Below are 17,988 nucleotides of genomic sequence, written 5' to 3'. Positions count from 1 at the left end.
AGGCAGAGACCTAGTTGTGCAGACCGTTCCTTCGTTAAAGGGACGGTCTTGCACGACCAGGTAGCCTGTGGTAGCTGATCGCTAGCCACCCTCATCGCCTGGCACACTGATTGCTCGTCGAGGGTGTTATGCAAGGGTTGGCACTGGGATTACGACGCATCCGACGGTGATTGTACAGAGCATTCAGGCTTTTCTTTTTTTTCGTAATTAGTCAACGTTCGTCTCAGACATCGAACGATAATTGAACATTCTGCGCCGCCGTGGTGATAGAATCTCGCACAGCCAGAAAATTTGCCATGGAAGAATCTTCTCCCCACGAATCAATCCCAGACTGCCTGTTCTTCGGCGATTGTACTGTGACGACTAGATAACGTTGGGACTTATGAATAAGCTTCTCCCAATGCCCGCCAACTCTTGACTCGCAGTGCAGCAGATAGATGAAACACAGAGTGGTTCGCCGGGCTCGGTTCGTCGCGTGGCCCTGATGAAACGCCCAGTCGCCGGAGCCCTAGCGCTGATCCTGGGGCCACGCTTGCACAGCCATGATCACAGACACGAGGGCTTCCCGGGCGCCATTAGGGTTCAGCACTACAGCTAGTAGTGGTACATATCAAGATCGTCGTTGGCTGTCTACAGAGGCTTGGCTCTCGACTCGAAAGGCTTGGCTGTCGACAAGCTCGTCTCAGACGATACTGCATGAACGTTTTGGGGGAGGGCTCTTCGGTCGAGACGCTCGATCGGCGGCATGGAGACTGCATGTCACTGCGTGTGGGACCTCGTCCGGTCATGCCCATTACAGGAGATGCCCTATCTGCAGATTTGTATAAGAATGGCTGTCTGTGTAGGTGTTGCTACTCTTTCACTCGGCAGGTCTTCACTTCAATCGCATTCTCTTGTTCAATCTATCTCTCAGTAAGCGACAGGTCGCTCTGATCCATTTGCACTCGTCTTTCGACTCTCGATCAATCTTTCCAGCAACACCCAGCTCGTCAAAATGCAGTACACTCAGATCGCACTCCTTGCCTTCGCGCTCGGCGCCAACGCCCGCTTCCACCGCAGGGCCAGCAACAGCACCGGCAGCGCTGCTCCCACCACCACTGCTGCGGCTACTCTGAGCAGAGCCGAGTCCGGCGGCAGCCTTCCGGCTTCCTCTGGCAGCTCTGCCCTCGACGCTGTCCAGACCGTCGCTGCCGGCGAGTCCTTCGACGGTGGCATCTTCGTCTACGACCGCGGCACCGAGTGCGGTGGTCAGTCCGAGGGCGGTGACAGCGACGCCGTCTTCATCCTCGAGGTGAGCATCCAAGGACTCCTGTTTAGAAATCCAGTACTGACAACCCGAAAAGAAAGGCGCCACCCTCTCCAACGTGATCATCGGCCCCAACCAGGGCGAGGGTGTCCACTGCAAGGGCGGCGGATGCAAGCTCGAGAACGTCTGGTGGTCCGCCGTCTGCGAGGACGCCTTCACCATCAAGGAGCAGGACGCCGGCCAGACCACCACCATCACCGGCGGCGGTGCCTTCGGCGCCGAGGACAAGGTGCTCCAGCACAACGGCGCCGGCACCATGTCCGTCTCCGGCTTCACCGTCGACAACTTCGGCAAGCTCTACAGGAGCTGCGGCAACTGCGACAGCATGTACGAGCGCCACGTCATCTTCGACGACATCACCGCCTCCGAGGGCAAGGCTCTTGCCGGTAAGTCGACTCTCGACTCGACAACCCCTATCTGAAACCAAGATCAGCCAACTGACGGAAACCTGCAGGTATCAACTCCAACTACGGCGACACCGCCACCTTCTCCAACATCAAGGCCAGCGGCGTCGACGACATCTGCACCGAGTACAAGGGCACCGACAACAACGACGAGGAGCCCTCCAAGATCGGCTCCGGCCCCAGCGAGGCCTGCATCTACAGCGAGTCCGACATCACCGAGGCTTGAATGGCTCGCCGGACTCGTGCCGCTGCTGCCGCTGGATGCAGTGGGATATGATCAGATTGGTGTGACAAGGGCGACGTGAGAGCTGAGAGATTGAGCCTGAGCGTGCTGAGACCTGTGCGATAGAAAAATTATGTAGCTTCAGCGCTGGCGTTGGTCTATATAGAAAAGCCTTCGACTTTCGATCGTCTATGTGTGCCTTGCTTTGTTGTGTTTCGTTCCGTTCGTGATGACTAGTGCCTTGTACGTGGTCGAGTTTGCGTGGGAACAAGCATTGTGAGACCTACGAGCTGCGATCAATGCAGGCAGTCTTGTCTTTTGCCCAGGCGGTGCTTGTCTGTGCCGTCGATTTTGGCACCCGAAGCTTGGCAGTGTAGTACAATGCAGGGATCGTGATCAACCCGATGCCCCGTTATTTGCAATCTGCGCAATCGGCCGGTGGCTGCGAGTCCGTTTTCGCCGCGGCATTTACCGCAGTGGAGGAATTCGCCTCGTTCTGCTGAGCAGCCTCGCCGCCACCGCTCGCCGCCTTGTTGGAAGGCTTGTCAGAATGGCCCAGATCCTTGCCAGGCTCGATGTGGTTGCGGACCCTCTGCTTCAGGATCTTCGTCTCCGGGAACCCGCCCTCAGCCTTTCGGTCCCAGAGCAGGACTTCCTGCGCTTGCACGTTCTCGCTGCTCTCGCCCGGCGGCTTGTAGGTCAAGTTGACTGTGAAGAGGCCACCGGTGGCTGGGATCAGGGCGATTTCGCCTATACTTGTGCCGAAGGTTGATAGCAGCTCTTGGCCGAAGTACGCGGCGCGCAGGAGCCATTTGCACTGCGTGCAGTAGGTGATTGCCACGCGCGGGGAGGTGGACTGGTGCTTGGGCTTGAGTCTCGGCCATGATGTTGGTTTTCCTTTCGGAGCAAGGTCCACAGTCGATTCCAGTATGCTAAAGGGTTGGTGGAATGTTTGAGTCTGAGGTCGGCGATCAAGTCATGGGAGGATGAAGTTCGCCATCTTCGCCGAGCTCGCTCGTGAGTTCTTCGTCGACTGCAACTCAGTGTGTGAAAGAAGATACTACCAACCCTCGATGCACGAAATGAAACTACAAACACGGGTGATCTGTGAATGATGACTTTCAAATCTTTTAAGATGTGTCAATGTCGACATCTTACAACGTACACAGGCTCAAATCGTACATGTAAGGCCAAAGGCCGTCCACCCGCGCCAGTTCGATCGACAAGATGACGTATCCGGGATCTACAGCACGATTCATTCCGTCTACACATGGACATCTACACGACACTCCCACAAACGCACTGGAACCATGTAAAACCCGCCAACCAACCCACCAATTAACCCACCAGCACCCAAAATGCCACCCCGCCCCAAACCCTCCTCTCGCCCCTCCCCCGAAATCCTCCCACCCTCCCCACCCCTCCCCACGCCCGCCCTAACCTCCACCCCCCTCCGCATGAGCTACCGCATCGCGCGCGGCGAGCAAGGCGTCCTGACCTTCGAGCCCTACAAATCGCACCTCCTGCCGCTCTGGCGCTTCAGAACGCGCGCGCTCGCGCTCTCCTCGTCCGCGGCCCTGCGCGCCGCCTTCGCCAGCTACGTCGCGCGCGGCGACTTCGTCGGCGCCGACATGGCGCGCAAGTTCCTGCAGATGGGCATGACGCGCGCGGCGCGGTACGCGAACCACAAGGGCGGGAGGAAGTATGATCGCAGTGCGGCGGAGGTGGAGAGGGAGGGTGGAGGCAGGAGGGAGCTGGAGAGGAGTCGGGGGCACGAGGGGATGGAGGAGAAGGCGGCGGCGAGCGGGGTGTTCAGGGAGGCGTGGGAGGCGTGTAGGCGCGATGAGGGGTATGGGGTTTTGAAGAGGGAGTTTCAGAAGGAGCAGAGGGAGTGGGATAAGGCGCATAGGGGTGGGAAGGGGAAGGGGGAGGATGGGGTGAAGAAGGAAGAGGAGGCGGCGGTCAAAGAGGAGTCTGATCAGGGTTGAGGAGATATGGGATTGCGGTTGTCTTTTCAGGTGTCTTCGTTTTGGAAGGATGTACGGCAGCTACGGTGGTCTGGAATTGTGGCTTGCTGCGTAATGCTTTGCTGAAGCACAGAAGCAGGCGCCGCGTGCTACTTTTTTTGGCACGCATCAGGCATCAGGCTCCGTCTCAGCTGTCGCTGTGAAAGGATTGTAAAGCCTAGCTTGCAACTCTTTCTGCGGTGTTCGCCGCGTGTGGAGGATGATGGCGAGGTCTCAGCAGGATTGGAGCTGCGAGAACTTCTTGCTAGACCACTTGAAGAGGGCGGAGGAGGGAGGGCGATTCGATATGGTTCGAAGGACGCAGGCGATATGGGCTGCTCATGCGGGCTTTTGCGCCTCATTGTCGTCGTACGAATGCATCTGGAAGCTTGCGTCAGTCGAATGAACAAGCAGATCACCAAACACATCAACCTACCGCTTCCGCAAAACCGATCCACTCGTTTATTCCCTTCACATACACGTCCTCATTATCCGGCAACGCCTCATGATCCCACACCGTGATTTCGCCGAATGTCGCGTTCTGCTCCATGATCATAGTCTCGATCTCTTTTGGCGCAGCGACTTGCTCCAAGTCCTCTTCCGCTCCAGGGAGTGGTATACTGGGCTTTGCAATGACCTTCTTTTCCGTCTTCTCCAGCACAGCACCTTCGTAGCCATCTGGTAAGGCTACTTGCTTCCCACGCAACTTGCGTCCTCTGAAGAACGACGTCTTGGAGCCATCTTGCTCGGTAGAGGGATCCCAGTAGCGTTTTGCGGCGCTCACGGGGCCATTGTGTTTGATTGCGCAGGGCAAAATATTCGGAGTGACGACTTTGTTATGCTGAGACGATTGGATAGCGAGCATGACTGTGATTTTTGGATTGGCACTGAATTGTAAGGCACGTATCGTAAATAAGTCTTCCTGCTCTTGCTCCATGCAATCCAGATGGCAGCGGAGGACGCGCCTGGCTCACGCGCACGCGTTTCTTGGCGCGATCGCCTGACGCCGATGCGGGCAAGATGCCAGGAGATGCGGGCGCCCGCCTCGCCCACCGTCTTCTGTGCTCCCATTCTCCCGTCACCCCAGTCCCTCACATCCCACGCAGACTGCTGCAAAATCCAAGATCCGGGCCTGCCGCAGACCACGGCTCCTCTCAGGCTCTCACGCCGACTCCGATCCCAAGTGATCCCAAGCCCACGGTGCCCTTCGGGCCTCGCTCCTCCCACTCGAGATCCGCCTGCGATCCGCCCCACTCAGGCGGGCGGGGCAAGCGCTGAGACAAAGACGCCACCCTTGGGTCGTGGGTGCACCGCAGCGGCATGCAGCGCTCAGCCAGGCGACACCGAGGCGGTCAGCCTGTGCGATGGACGCCAGCGCAGCCTCGTCCGGCAGGCGGAGATCTGATAACCAGCAGCAGAAGTATCACGCTGCGACAGACGGATGGCGACCACGCCCGAAGTGCCGGCTGTCAAGCTCCAGCGCAGGAAGCCAGTCCGATCTAGCGAGCGCTGCTTTGCCCTTCTGAGCACGTCAATGACGCAGATCCGTGGGCAACCGTCAACAAAGCTTCCACGCACCTTCGCCATGCGCCGCGCTATCGCTTGTCTGGCCTCAGCATCGCATTCCGCTGGTCGCTTTCGCGCGTGCTGCCGGCGGCACTCTGTTTCCGGTGCCGATCCCGTAGGTGATTTCATGAGCTTCCTTTACACTTTCCTGCAGTGCCCTCAGTGCCCTCCCCTTCAGCCCACCTGTCCTTGCCCTTGCCCTTGACTTTTCGCATTGCGCATCGCCTCACATTCTTGCATTCTCACGCTCGACAATGGGCGTTCTCTCCCCTCTCACAAACAGCGCCAATGCGTTAGCAAGCTACGCTGGATCTTACGCTCTCCCGCCGCTACTCTATGTTTCGCGGAGTGCCATTCTGTCGCTTCTCAGGAATGTACAAATCGGATCGCTCACGATTCAAGACACAGATGGCAGCGTGACCATCTGCGGCAGCCCGCGAAGGGTCGGCAGCCAGGACGAGAAGAATGTCTACACGATACCGCATGCAGAACTGCGCGTTCTGAGCGACCTTTTCTGGGTCCGTCTTCTGTTGTTCGCGGACATGGGATTCGCTGAGAGCTACATGCTCGGCGAGGTTGCCTGTCCGGACATCACAGCGTTCTTCAAGCTGTTCATCGTGAACCGCGCATACCTCTCCAATGGCTCGACTTTCACATCCGATCTGGCCGGAAAGGTGGCAGGCTTCATTCGCAGCACGAACACCCTCACGAACGCTCGTCTCAACATTTCCGCACACTATGACATCTCCAACGAGATGTTCGCCGCTTTCCTCTCGCCTGACATGACCTACTCGTGTCCCATCTGGCTTCCCAAGAGCGACGCGAAGAGCTCACAGGAAACTCTTGAGCAAGCGCAATACCGCAAGTTGCAGCGATTCATCGACAATGCGAACATCAAGGCTACTGACCATGTCCTCGAGATCGGCACTGGCTGGGGTAGCTTCGCCATTCTAGCCTCGTCTCAGACCGGCTGCCGGGTCACTAGCTTGACCCTCAGTATTGAGCAGAAAGAGCTGGCCGAAGAGCGCATCCGCGCCGCAGGCCTGGAAGACAAGATTCGCGTGCTGCTTTGCGACTACCGCAGCCTGCCCATCCCATCCGAGTCGGAGAAGTTCGACAAGGCCGTTAGCATTGAGATGCTCGAAGCTGTGGGCGCCGAATACCTGGAGACCTACTTCCGCTGCATCGACAATCTTCTCAAGAGCGACGGTGGTGTCGCCGTCTTCCAATGCATCACAATGCCTGAGTCGCGCTACGAGGCCTACAGCAAGTCCGACGACTTCATCCGCCGCTACATCTTCCCCGGCGGCCACCTGCCCACCACGACCCAGCTGCTGGACGCCGTGCGCGCGGGCTCCACGCGCAAGGCCTCCGGCGCGCAGCCGCGTCTCATCCCGGAGAGCGTCGAGAACATCGGCCCGCACTACGCCAAAACCCTGCGCCTGTGGAGGCAAAACTTCATGCAGTCGTTCAACGCCAAGATCAGGCCTTCGCTTCTGGCAGAGCACAAGGGCGACCGCAAGGGCAAGGGCATGAGCGAGGAGGACGTGGATCTCTTCAAGAGGAAGTGGGAGTACTATTTCAGCTACTGCGAGGCTGGCTTCGCGACGAAGACATTGGGTGACATCATCCTGACGGTCGGCAGAGAGGGAGCTGTCGGTATGATGGAGGATGTGCCTCTGTAGAGAGGACAAGAGGCGGACCGATCTTTTTGACACTTTATTTTTGGTCGTAGCGGACGGCGTTCTTTCGGACATGCAGGGATAGAGGACTGATATGACGAATATACCCTTCTTGCGCGCGCGCACACATCTAAGAGCTTGGAGAAAAGCGCTGTTTGGTGAAAGATAAAGTTTAGGAGAGGAAGCCGGACACACCGCCTGCGAGAGCGGACGGTAATGGTATTACACTTTATGAATTCTTTGACGTGTGAAACTCCTCACTCTCCTCTCTCTCACTTCCTCTTCGTCCTCGACTTCTTCTTCTTACGCTTCTTCTTATCCGGCGCCGCCTTCTTCTTCGCCGCCGCACCACCGCCCAGCTCCGCCGCAAACTCGTCCTCCTCGCCCTCCAGCAAATCCAAGTCCTCCTCGTCCAGATCCTCATCCTCATCCTCGTCCTCATCGCCCTCCCCCTCCTCCTCCCCAACACTCTCCTCCCGCCTCCCCTTCCCACCCAGCACCCTCCTCTTCGTCCCAAACGTCCGCCTGTTCTCCTCCTCAAACCCCTGCTTCTCCTTCCGAAACAGCGCCATCGTCGCCCGCGCGTCCTCAACACTACTGTGCTCGCCCGTCTGGATCGTCAAGCCCAATTCACTCCGCGCCAGATTCCGCAGCGCCGGCGGCTTGCCCCTGCTCTCGACGCGAAACGGCGCGTACCGCGACGTATCCCGCACGTCCCGCCGCGGGTGGCTCAGCTGCAGCGCCTGCATGTCCTTCTTCAGCGCGTGGCCCACCAGGATTTTGTCGCGCAGCAGCTCCGCGATTGCGGCTTGCACTTCCGCGAAGGGCCGCGCGCACGAAGGGTGCAGGTGCGCGGGCCGGATGCCGGAGACGTGCGTGCGGTAGTCTTCGACGCGCGCGCGCGGCGGCGGCTGCACGTAGGAGTCGTAGATCTGCTCGCCGTGGAAGTTGACGAGGGAGGCGCGCGCGAGCAGGTCGTCGGCGTGCGGGGGCGGGCCCGTGCCGACCATTTCGCAGTCGAGGGCGAGGTATTTGCCGGCGCGGTGGGAGGGGTGCAGGCCGCTGTTGAGGGGGTCGTGGAAGGTGGTTTGGGTGGTGCGGGTCGGGTTGGAGGTGCCGTAGGCGGCGGTCAGGTCGGCGGCGGGGATGTCGTGGTCGGTTGTGAGGGTGTGGTGGTGGGAGGGTTTGGGGGCCGGGGTGGAGGCGTAGGAGCCCATTTTGCGTTTCTTGACGGGGGCGGCGGTGGTGGTGTTGGGGCCTGTGGGTTTGGGTTTGCGGGCGGGTTTGGTGGTGTTCGTGGTGTCTACAGGCCGCTTGCGCTTGAGGCCATTGCTCTTGTCGTCGGGCTTCTTGTCGACTTGCAGCTGGGCTTGGAGCTTCTTCCAATTGCTTGAAAGGCTGCTGGGTGGTATGCCGGGCATCGTTATTCAATCACCTCGGCATCTTGCGCAACTGAGGCGTGTCGTGGTGAATGTAATGTAGCAATCGTGGAAACGTGCTCGGGCCAGAGCATGTGAACTTTTTTGGCCGACTCCAGCCTCCAGGCGCATGGCCTCGGCTGGGGTAGCGCCCGTACCGGTCTGTATAATACGCCGACACCCGATGCCTGCTGGCTACGGGCGCAATATCACGTCGTCGCGACGCATGATTCTCGAGAGCGACGACAACAATCTCGCGCCGTCACCGATATTGTAGCAGACAATCAACCTGTATCCGCGCGCATCATGGCGCCGCGCGATAACGCGGCAAATGGCGCCGACGAGCCCAAGCCTGAAAAGAGTATCGCGACGCTTTCGACTCTCAGGTAAGCAGCCATCTCATTTACCATGCGCGCAGTGCGATGGCAGCACTCATGGAGTGAAGTGCTGACATTTGATGCAGAATCGGCGTCAAAGCGATGATAGAGAAGGTGGGCTTTTCGCAACGCCACCTATAGACACGCGCAGGCTTCAGCGGGCTGACCACAGGCAGGATGGCGAAAAACGAAAAGCAGAGATTCTTTCCATCACCACCAGGAAAGGCAAGCCGACGTTCTATGTGCATTACGAAGAATTCAACAAGCGTCTGGATGAATGGGTCGCGCCAGAACGTATCGATCTCTCCCACGAGGTCGAATGGCCACTTCCAGAGAAACCTGAGCCCAAGTCCAAGCAGAAGCAAACCTCGAAAACAGACTCGAAGCAGACGAAAGTAGGCCAGAAGCGCCCTCGTGCCGGCACGAACCAGCGCGAGGCCTCAGGAACTCCCTTCGATGGCTCGGCGAAGAGCTCGCGCCGGCCTTCTCAGTCTGGCGGGAAGGAAAACCGCGACCCTAGTCTCATCGCCGTTGCAACAGAAGACATCGGCGGTACCCCGCAGGCTGAGGATGAGTCCACGATCGATCTTGTCGACATGCAGGATGCTGCCGCCGCAGCGAAAGCTGTTCCCGACCATGTGCCCTACAGCCGTGAGGAGGAGATAGAGAAGCTTCGCGTTGGCGGCAGCATGACCCAAAACCAGACCGAGATCTCGCGCGTGCGTAACCTTGAGACAATTCAAATGGGCGACTCGGAGATCGAACCTTGGTACTTCTCGCCTTACCCAGCCGAGTTCACGGACGTCGACATGGTCTACATTTGCGAATTTTGTCTAGGCTACTATGGCAATCTGCACCAATTCACCCGCCACAGGCAAAAATGCCAGCTCTACCACCCTCCTGGAAACGAGATCTACCGTGATGATAACGTGTCCTTTTTCGAGATCGACGGCCGACGACAACGAACTTGGTGTCGCAATCTCTGCCTCCTGAGTAAACTCTTCCTCGACCACAAAACCCTCTACTATGATGTCGACCCTTTTCTTTTCTACTGCATGACCACACGGACTGAACATGGTCATCACCTTGTCGGCTATTTCAGCAAAGAAAAGGAAAGCGCGGAGGGATACAACGTCGCCTGTATTCTGACCCTGCCACAATTTCAGCGCAAAGGCTACGGCCGTCTGCTCATTCAATTCTCCTACGAGCTCAGCAAGATCGAAGGCAAGCTCGGCTCGCCCGAAAAGCCACTTTCAGATCTGGGTCTCCTCGGTTACCGCGCCTACTGGCAAGAAGTCATAGTCGATCTGCTCGTCGACGCCGGCGGCCAGCTGAGCGTCGAGGACATCGGCTCCACGCTAGCCATGACGACCACCGACGTGCTACACACGCTGCAGAACCTCAACATGCTGCGCTACAGCAACAAGAACCACGTCATCGTGCTGACGGACGCGGTGCTGCAGCAGCGCGAGAAGCAGCGGGAGAAAGAAAAAGTCAAGGGCAAGCGCTTCATCGAGCCCACGAAGCTGCAGTGGAAGCCGCCGGTTTTCAGCGCCGCGGCCAGGACATGGTACGTTGTTTTAGCTCCTCTTTTCCACGTCCCCGCCGCCGCCGTTGCTCCTTTGATGAGAACACTCAAGTTCAACCCAGCTCACTCATATGCCAACATCTGGCAAATGCTGCGAACGCTTAGAATTATCTACCCCTGACCCTGCAAAATTACCCAACTTCACTGCCAAGGCGAAGGACTAAACTGCTGCCGCATCCGAAAGCACACGCTGACAATTCTACCCTAGGAACTGGTAAAAGCCCGCGCCGAAATCGGGCGGATGAAGGATTTTGTGACACTTAGCATGGCGTTCTACGTGTGGCGCGTTGGTCCCGTGAATGGAAACGGGGAACATGGTCGAATTCAGCAGAAAATTGAGATACCCAGCAAATCTGCAGCTCTTACCCGCGTGTGAAACTTCTCTACTGCGTCTCACTCCCTCTTGCTGCCATGCTGTCATGATGCAATGCCGTAAATTCGAATACATGAGACATGGCCAGGACGTACGTGGGCCCCAAATGCAACACAGATAGCGTCAAGGGAGTCAAAGAAGGATAAGCCATCATCACACACCACGTCACGAAAGGAAGAGTCATCGGAAAGCAAAAAAAACAATTATCTCATGGCTGGCTCGTCTCTAACGTCTCATGAAAGCCCCGACTTGACTTCCAGCCCGCCCATCCGCTTTGCACAAAAAGAAGAATGGACAGCACGAAAGAAAGAAGAGGCCCAAGATTGACAGCAGCCTTCCCCAGCCCGCCAGCGCAGATGTATGGTACAACAGAAGATATGTTTTCTCGCCCCGCCCCAGGTCTTCCGCTCGCCGGGGACGTGGTTGGCAAAAGCATGTTCTATCGTGTGAAGAAGAGGTAACGTCTTTCTTCTTTCGGATCGTGGACACTCTAGGGTTGGAAGGTTGAGGGGAAGCGCTGAATGGATTCGTTTTTGTGTGACATGGGTTGGTTTTTCTTTTCCGTTTTCTTCTTGCGTCGCTGGCTTTTCTCATGTCTCGCGCGGTTGCCCTGGCGTCTCTTCTTATGCTCTTCCGGCTCTTTGCGCCTATTACAGGAAGTAGTCGGGCGTCCTGCGCGAGACCATGGGCTCGCCGGCTCGCGGGCAGGGGTCGAATTGCAGGCTGGGAGGGGCGGTGTTAGTGAAGGAGCCATTGATTCGGCGTTTGGATGTATAGATACGCACAAGGTGTACTTGAGATGCTCGTCGATCTCCATAATCGCCGCTTGGTTGCCGCAGCGGTAGCAATAGTTAGGTGCTGTAGATATGAGTCAGAACATGGAAATCCCGTAGGTCGCATCCACTACGACATACCTGAGAAGATGGTGACGACGTTGCGGTCTTGACTCCAATTGTATCCCTCCATGACGAGCTGATGCGCGCGAGCCACGAGCGTCAGGCCATTGTTATGGTTGAACGCCTCGCTGATGTCCTGGCCGAATGTGTATCCCGCACCTCTGGGGCTGATTCCCCATCCGCACCTGTCGTCAGGGTCGGACCAGAGCAAGTCGCACATGGGGCCCTCGTGAGGTACTTCCTGTATTCTGTCGAGCGCGCGGATGTTATCCAGCGTGTCGATGCTGGGCGAAAGACCACCGTGGAGACAGAAGATCTGGTTATCAATAAGCGCCGTGAGCGGCAGGAAGTCGAAGAGATCTGTGAAATATTTCCACACGTTCGCGTTGCCGTATTTGCGCAGACACTCATCGTAGAATCCGTAGACCTGAGTGATCTGGCGGGATTCGTGGTTGCCGCGCAGGATGGTGATGCGGCTGGGGTAGCGGATCTTGAGCGCGACGAGCAGAGTCACCGTCTCAACAGAGAAGTAACCGCGGTCAACGTAGTCGCCCATGAAGAGGTAGTTGGTGTCGGGGTTGGGTCCGCCAATCTTAAACAGCTCCATCAAATCGTGGAACTGACCGTGGATGTCGCCGCACACGGTGACGGGGCACTTCACCGGCTGTACGTTGCTCTCGTCTTGCAGCACCTCCCTGGCCTTCTCGCACAGCCTTCGCACTTCATCCTCGGAAAGCTGCTTGCAGGCCATCAGGCTCTCGACCCAGCTGTCGAGGGTGCCTATCGTGGGAGGATCCACGGGGTCGCCGAGGGTGTGCTCAACCTTTCCTACGTCCTCCATGTTGGTGTCTCCGACCGGCTGCCTGAGCGCGGCAGCCTCCGCCATATTTTCGAGCGGACTGTGGTGATGTGGCCTTGACTAGCGGGGTGATGGCGGTGGCAGGAGGTTATGGAGCCGTGGTGGGGGCTCGGGGAAGCGTTGTTTCGGTGAGGCGGGCGGTGTCGCGTTGGCGCGGTAGGGTGGGGAGGGCGGTGGGCGTGCAGGGCGTGCCGGGGTATCACGTGCGAGCGCGGAGGGGGTGGATGGGGTCAATGGTGGTGGCAGTGGTGGTGGTGTCTGCCGCATCTGCGTCGTCAAGCTTCCCTGTGGACGTTGCGGGAGGTTGTTGCACGGTCCACGCTGGAGATTTGCCAAGGCTGGGTGACGATATAGGCAGGCACGCGACAACGGAGCGCTGCCAGGGCGTGGGCCCGGTGTTTGGCGGTGCGCAGAATGTTGCATGTATATTATTCTATGTACCATATCCGGCTTATTGTATACCACTCCACATGGTTTGGCAGCATTGAGGAAAAGCGTCCGCATGTGACAGCACAGGATGTTTTTTCATGAGATTCGGGAGGGCGGCCGCCGATGGAGGGGCTTGCCTTGGCCAAAGGTCGAATGACAGCATCGCACCCCAAAGACGCTCGCATCTGAAAGATACATGTACTCGAACCCAGAGAGGATGGTTAGGTGTGTTTACAGCGCTTCGCGTCTTCCCGATTATGAGACAGCCTAAATATTATACATCCATACCATCAACCTCCACACCGGCCCAATGTCTCAACCTGTCCTTGTCCGCCTTCTCCAGTACAAACTCCCTCAGCCTCTTCTGCAAAGCTCCGCTGCCGATGGTCTCAAGCCAAGCGAGGCATCCGGTTCTTGTCACGAGCGTGTTTGCATCCACCACCGCCGCTCTGTAAACTAGCTCGAGAACCTTGGATCTCACAAGCTTATCCGAAGCTGCGGGCGAGGCGTACAGCGCCATGACGCGCTCGAAAGCACCCGAGCGGCGCAGCAGGTCCATGTCGCCCGCTGTGCGCAAGCCGTCCACGAGCCAGTCGGCCACCCACTGCACTTCTTTCCAGTAGGCGTCATCTTCTTCTGGCTGGCTGAGGATTGTGTTCTCCATCCAATAGCCCGGCATGCGGTTGATGCGCCATTGCGGGCTTCGCATGAGGTAGCGATTGACTTTCGGGTACATGAAATGTATGGGGTCCGCCAGGACGTGGAGACTGCGGACACCAAACGTGCCGACGAGGTAAGGGAGTGGCGAGCTTTGGTGCTCAGTTATGTGTTGCTCATATGTTTCGAGGAGCTCGCCGAGAAGAATCCGGAGCTGATCTTTTGTTTCGAGGTCTGAGGCTTGTATCTTGCCGACCAGATTACTTAGTTGCGCACGGGCTTGATGACGGATGTCGGTGTGTTCGGAGCACAAGCAGAGTATCAGAGCGTCGATGTCGCCATCCTCGATGGCGATGTCCAGGTCTTTCTGCTGCCACTTGAAGATCTCCGGATGGTTTGCAGACTCGACGGGGACCGCTGCGAAGGGGATTTGGTTGGCATGCTGCTCACTCGATCCAGCTTCGTTGACGGAGGCGTTGGTCTCGGTGGTTTCGGGAAGTCGGACCTGGGCGAGCAAGGCGTCATAACCGGTGCTGTGATTGGTCTTCTTGCCGCCGTCGAGTTTGGTGATGCTTGCCGAAATGGTGTCTAACAAGGGGCCCTTGTCGTTTGTGAAGGCGAGCAATGAAACAAAGTTTTGCGTCCATGCCATGACTGCTGCTTTAGCTGCACCACTCAACTTCTCAGCAGCGAAGGGCGCCTGCTCGCGAAGGACTTCTACCAGCAGGCTTGGCGTAGAAGACTCAGACGAGATCGTAAGCTTCTGACCTTCAAGACAGTCTAGATATTTGACAGGCTGTCGGCTACCTCGCGAGAGGCAGTCATCGAGAAAGGTGAAGACAGCGTCGCTTTCGTCCTTCCCCAGGATAACACTCGCGACGAAAGCGTCGAGCGGCGAAGGTTTGGATGCATCTTGCCCTCGGTTGAGGAGTCCTTGTTCGTAGAGCACATCTCCCAGCATGCTGCGAACGAGTCTGCTCTCTGGCTGCTTCGCGTGAAGGCGAAGAAGAGTGACAAAGGGCGAAAACTTCAACCCTCCTTGCGTGTGGAACCAGCGCATACTTGCACTGTGCCTCGCAATGTTCAGTAAGTGCTCAAGTTCGAGCGAGCGCATAGCGTTGACCTCTCCTTCGCCAGCCGCGGGAGATTCTTCTCTCAAGAGGGCAGCCGTGAGAGGCCCGGAAACATCGAACTGCTCCTCAAGCGCCTGAACTGGGATTACCTCGTAGTAGAGGCTAAGCAATCGAGTGACCGCCTCTCTCTGCAGGATGTGCTCTTGGTCGTCGGAAGTTTGTCGGAATGTATTGATGATATCTTTCATCTTAGGACATTGCTCGGTGAAGCGGTCTTGCAGCCGGGTTGAAGCCTCTTGCCAAAGTTTGCTGTTGCCAGAACCAGCCACAGCCTCTTTGAACTGTGCCTGAATGTTGACCAGCTTTTGAAAAGAAAGAACCAAAAGGCGGAGGGCGAAGAAAGTCACCAGACCACTACTCTGATTTATGCAGCGGGTCAAGACCTTCTGCGTCAAAGGTTTGGGGATTACACTATCCAGAACGATCGTGATCTGGGGCGGAACATCAGCGAAGCCACCATCCTCAGTATGTCCGAGCTTCGTTGGAACGGGCAATCCGATGACTTCAAACACAAAAGAAGCGTATCCGATCCACGTGTTCGTCAGTTTTGGGTCCAGTTGGAAGCCCTTCTCACGGAAGTAGGCGTGTACAAGTTCCGGGGCCGATTTGAAGCAGGTGAGTACAAGCTCCCGTTCTCTGTTGTCCGACTGGGGTCGCAGGGTCAGGATCCATGAAAGTAGGGTGGTATTGCGAACTTGGAAATTGGCAGCATCCTCGTAAAACTCGAGACTGTCAATACCAAGGTCGATCGCGTCGTTGGCCAGGCTCAAATTGTGCTCTGCTTTGGTGGTCCCCGGCGGGTACCAGCCGCTGGCTCGCAGCACACCGTAGGAAGAATTGGAAGAGACCACCTTCAGCCATTCGAGCGCCGCATTTGCCACATTTGCGTCAGTCTCTGACCGTGTGGCAATCTCCGTGACACGTTCAAGATGCTGCTGGGTAAGTAGGGCGGCCTTTGCTGATCGTGGTAAGGTCTTGTCCTTGAAGACGTTCTGTTCGACTGTCCTCAGCAGTTCTAATACAAGGTCGGCCGGGTCCTCGCGGAGGTACTGAAACAGCGATCCACAAAGCGGCCTCTGCTTCAGGATGTCGATCCTTCCACCTTCAGGTTGATACTTCAGGTGTGTCAAAATGTAGCGAACGGTAAGTGTGCGCATTGCGGGCTTGCGCTTGGCCTCTTCTTGTGAAACACTGGGTTTTGTCAGTACAAATGTGTTTTGAAGTCATGGCTCAAATTGAATAGCCCGTAGGCACAATCGACTTTGGAATCGACTCACTCTGTTTTGAAAAGACCTAGATGTTTCCTAAGCGCGGAAAGATCGAAGGTTTGCTCCCTACGCTTGTACACCTCTCTGGCGAACACGCCGCCATCAAAGCTAGTCAGCTCAGTGAGGAGCCGTAAGCTTGGCGAGATCAGGAAGTCCTTGTGTTTTGGTGCATCCAGGCTGCGCTTGACCAGACGCAAATGCTGATGCTGTAGAACGGTCCGGCAAAGTAGACCACCGATTTCTCGAAAGTCAAGCAGCGACGAAACGGTCTTCAAGATGAGAGCAAAGATTGCACAAAGTGACGATGCCAGATAATCGTTGTTGTTTTGATTGGCAAAAGACCAGGCTTGCCATAGCTGCGTGAGAAATGGTCTTTCCGTGTCTTGCGAGTCCTTGGGTTTCTGGGAGTCCAAAAAGTCTCGAAGAATGCTCAGATGACGACCCCTGTTGTCGTCCTCGCGGTGGTAGAGGATGTTTTCAAGAAACGCCTTAAGCGAAGCTATGCCATGGCGAAGTTCCTGGAGGCCATCCTGCCTGAAAGCAAGCAAGTCCTGAAGCTGCCGCGACGACCAGATCTCTTCCGCAGGCTGGGCGGGCTGAGCATGGTCTGGCCTGGCACGCTTCGGCGGCCGGCTGGTGTCTTCGGGGCCATGCTCGCGCTTCGACATCGTGCCCAATGGCGCCGTCTGCTGCTCCTGACGCCTGGATGCGCTTCACTTTTGCTAGAGAATATTCCAATTCTGCGCTATGATCTGCACTAGCAGCCGGGTGAGAGCCCATGTCATGGACGCGGGTAGTTTGCATCCCGGCGTCCCGACGTCCGACTCCCATCGAGCCCGTCACGTGCCGTCAGCGGTGCCCAGCAGCCCGGTAGCCAGATTCCGATCGCGCCGAGGCCACCTCACCGTGTGCGAGCTCGCTCCCTTCAGAACGCCTCGGTAACGGGTCATCTGGAACCTGATGATTCGACGATCCTCAACTGACCCGCGCGCTAATGCTCTACTAGCTAGCTTTGCACTGATCGACCGCGCAATCATGGGCACCTGGGGTCCCCGCCAAATTGTCAACCCAAAAGGGCTCTATAACGATCGGCAGCGATGTAACGCAGATTCCGCCCTCAAGGCGGTATTTTGGCAAAAGGCTACAACGCCAGCTCTGCGAGCCGAGGCCAAATCGTCCTCTCAGCGCGCAGGACCGTTGTTTGGATGGGCACTGCTGTACAGATCGCTCGCTCAACAGCAGGATGCGTGGAGCAGCTGGCGACCCATGATCGGGCCGGCGGAATAGGCCAGCGTGCGTCCTGCAGTTAGTGCCTTAGTTGTTGAGAGGTGCAGGCGCGGCTGTGCTCTGACGCCGTGACGCCTGCAAGCAGTAGTGGTCGTGGTGGGCTCGCTCACAGATTGCGCCTCACGAATGCCCTTGCAGCGATCGACGCCTGGTGGTTGATTTGGTGGCTGATCGCGGGTGCCGCCTCCCCGGGACCGAGGCATGTCGCCAGGCCTTCTGCGCCATGTATGGAAATGACGTGCCTATCATCCAGCCGAATCTAGTAGCGCGGCACACCTGGTCAAGCCACAGATGCACCTCATGTCTATCAACTACTTCCGATGGAAGGGTACTCCGCGAGGGTCTCTTCACGCTTGTGCCAAGTGCGCGAACACCTCCGAGAAGGTTGGTGGACGCATGAGCTTAGCGCAACTCATCACGTCAAATACAGGCCAGCCGCTTGCTGATCAACAGGCTACTGCCATGCTAATTCAGGACAGGCGGAGCCCTATCCCAGGCGGCTGCCTATTGAGGACT

General features: G+C 57.3%; 9 protein-coding genes across 9 annotated transcripts; 4 read left to right on the top strand and 5 right to left on the bottom strand.

Annotated features, from left to right (window-relative positions):
- The first annotated feature begins 696 nt into the window (after positions 1–696).
- On the top strand, positions 697–2,118 carry WHR41_03834 (uncharacterized protein). The gene is made up of 3 exons (XM_069372440.1): positions 697–1,291; positions 1,344–1,692; positions 1,761–2,118. Exons 1-3 carry the CDS (start codon positions 995–997, stop codon positions 1,934–1,936), a joined length of 822 nt encoding a protein of 273 aa, XP_069230456.1. The 5' UTR covers positions 697–994; the 3' UTR covers positions 1,937–2,118.
- Positions 2,119–2,345: 227 nt separating this feature from the next.
- WHR41_03833 (uncharacterized protein) lies at positions 2,346–2,817 on the bottom strand (the record flags this gene model as incomplete). Its single annotated transcript, XM_069372439.1, has 2 exons — positions 2,346–2,683; positions 2,775–2,817. 2 exons carry the CDS (start codon positions 2,815–2,817, stop codon positions 2,346–2,348), a joined length of 381 nt encoding a protein of 126 aa, XP_069230459.1.
- A 474-nt stretch (positions 2,818–3,291) lies between these two features.
- On the top strand, positions 3,292–3,921 carry WHR41_03832 (uncharacterized protein; the record flags this gene model as incomplete). The annotated part of the gene is made up of 1 exon (XM_069372438.1): positions 3,292–3,921. One exon carries the CDS (start codon positions 3,292–3,294, stop codon positions 3,919–3,921), a length of 630 nt encoding a protein of 209 aa, XP_069230458.1.
- An 18-nt stretch (positions 3,922–3,939) lies between these two features.
- On the bottom strand, positions 3,940–4,965 carry WHR41_03831 (uncharacterized protein). Its single transcript, XM_069372437.1, has 2 exons — positions 4,376–4,965; positions 3,940–4,320 (listed from the first exon to the last, which is right to left on the bottom strand). Exons 1-2 carry the CDS (start codon positions 4,874–4,876, stop codon positions 4,279–4,281), a joined length of 543 nt encoding a protein of 180 aa, XP_069230461.1. The 5' UTR covers positions 4,877–4,965; the 3' UTR covers positions 3,940–4,278.
- Positions 4,966–5,759: 794 nt separating this feature from the next.
- On the top strand, positions 5,760–7,190 carry WHR41_03830 (uncharacterized protein; the record flags this gene model as incomplete). The annotated part of the gene is made up of 1 exon (XM_069372436.1): positions 5,760–7,190. One exon carries the CDS (start codon positions 5,760–5,762, stop codon positions 7,188–7,190), a length of 1,431 nt encoding a protein of 476 aa, XP_069230460.1.
- Positions 7,191–7,459: 269 nt separating this feature from the next.
- Positions 7,460–8,608, bottom strand: WHR41_03829 (uncharacterized protein; the record flags this gene model as incomplete). Its single annotated transcript, XM_069372435.1, has 1 exon — positions 7,460–8,608. One exon carries the CDS (start codon positions 8,606–8,608, stop codon positions 7,460–7,462), a length of 1,149 nt encoding a protein of 382 aa, XP_069230596.1.
- Positions 8,609–8,841: 233 nt separating this feature from the next.
- On the top strand, positions 8,842–10,956 carry WHR41_03828 (uncharacterized protein). The gene is made up of 4 exons (XM_069372434.1): positions 8,842–8,991; positions 9,069–9,096; positions 9,159–10,552; positions 10,779–10,956. The coding sequence occupies exons 1-4, from the start codon at positions 8,912–8,914 to the stop codon at positions 10,786–10,788; spliced, it is 1,512 nt and encodes a 503-aa protein (XP_069230597.1). The 5' UTR covers positions 8,842–8,911; the 3' UTR covers positions 10,789–10,956.
- Positions 10,957–11,134: 178 nt separating this feature from the next.
- pph-1 (Serine/threonine-protein phosphatase PP2A catalytic subunit) lies at positions 11,135–12,985 on the bottom strand. The gene is made up of 3 exons (XM_069372433.1): positions 11,858–12,985; positions 11,729–11,801; positions 11,135–11,666 (listed from the first exon to the last, which is right to left on the bottom strand). The coding sequence occupies exons 1-3, from the start codon at positions 12,723–12,725 to the stop codon at positions 11,594–11,596; spliced, it is 1,014 nt and encodes a 337-aa protein (XP_069230594.1). The 5' UTR covers positions 12,726–12,985; the 3' UTR covers positions 11,135–11,593.
- A 345-nt stretch (positions 12,986–13,330) lies between these two features.
- Positions 13,331–16,905, bottom strand: WHR41_03826 (uncharacterized protein). The gene is made up of 2 exons (XM_069372432.1): positions 16,195–16,905; positions 13,331–16,108 (listed from the first exon to the last, which is right to left on the bottom strand). The coding sequence occupies exons 1-2, from the start codon at positions 16,851–16,853 to the stop codon at positions 13,402–13,404; spliced, it is 3,366 nt and encodes a 1,121-aa protein (XP_069230595.1). The 5' UTR covers positions 16,854–16,905; the 3' UTR covers positions 13,331–13,401.
- Between the last annotated feature and the right edge of the window lie 1,083 nt (positions 16,906–17,988).

Source organism: Cladosporium halotolerans, assembly GCF_011745625.1.
Source record: "Cladosporium halotolerans strain TM138-S3 chromosome Unknown Sca10, whole genome shotgun sequence".
NCBI classification, from domain to species: Eukaryota; Fungi; Ascomycota; class Dothideomycetes; order Cladosporiales; family Cladosporiaceae; genus Cladosporium; species Cladosporium halotolerans.
Note: the sequence above shows the minus strand (reverse complement) of the source record. Positions and strands in the feature narration are given on the sequence as shown.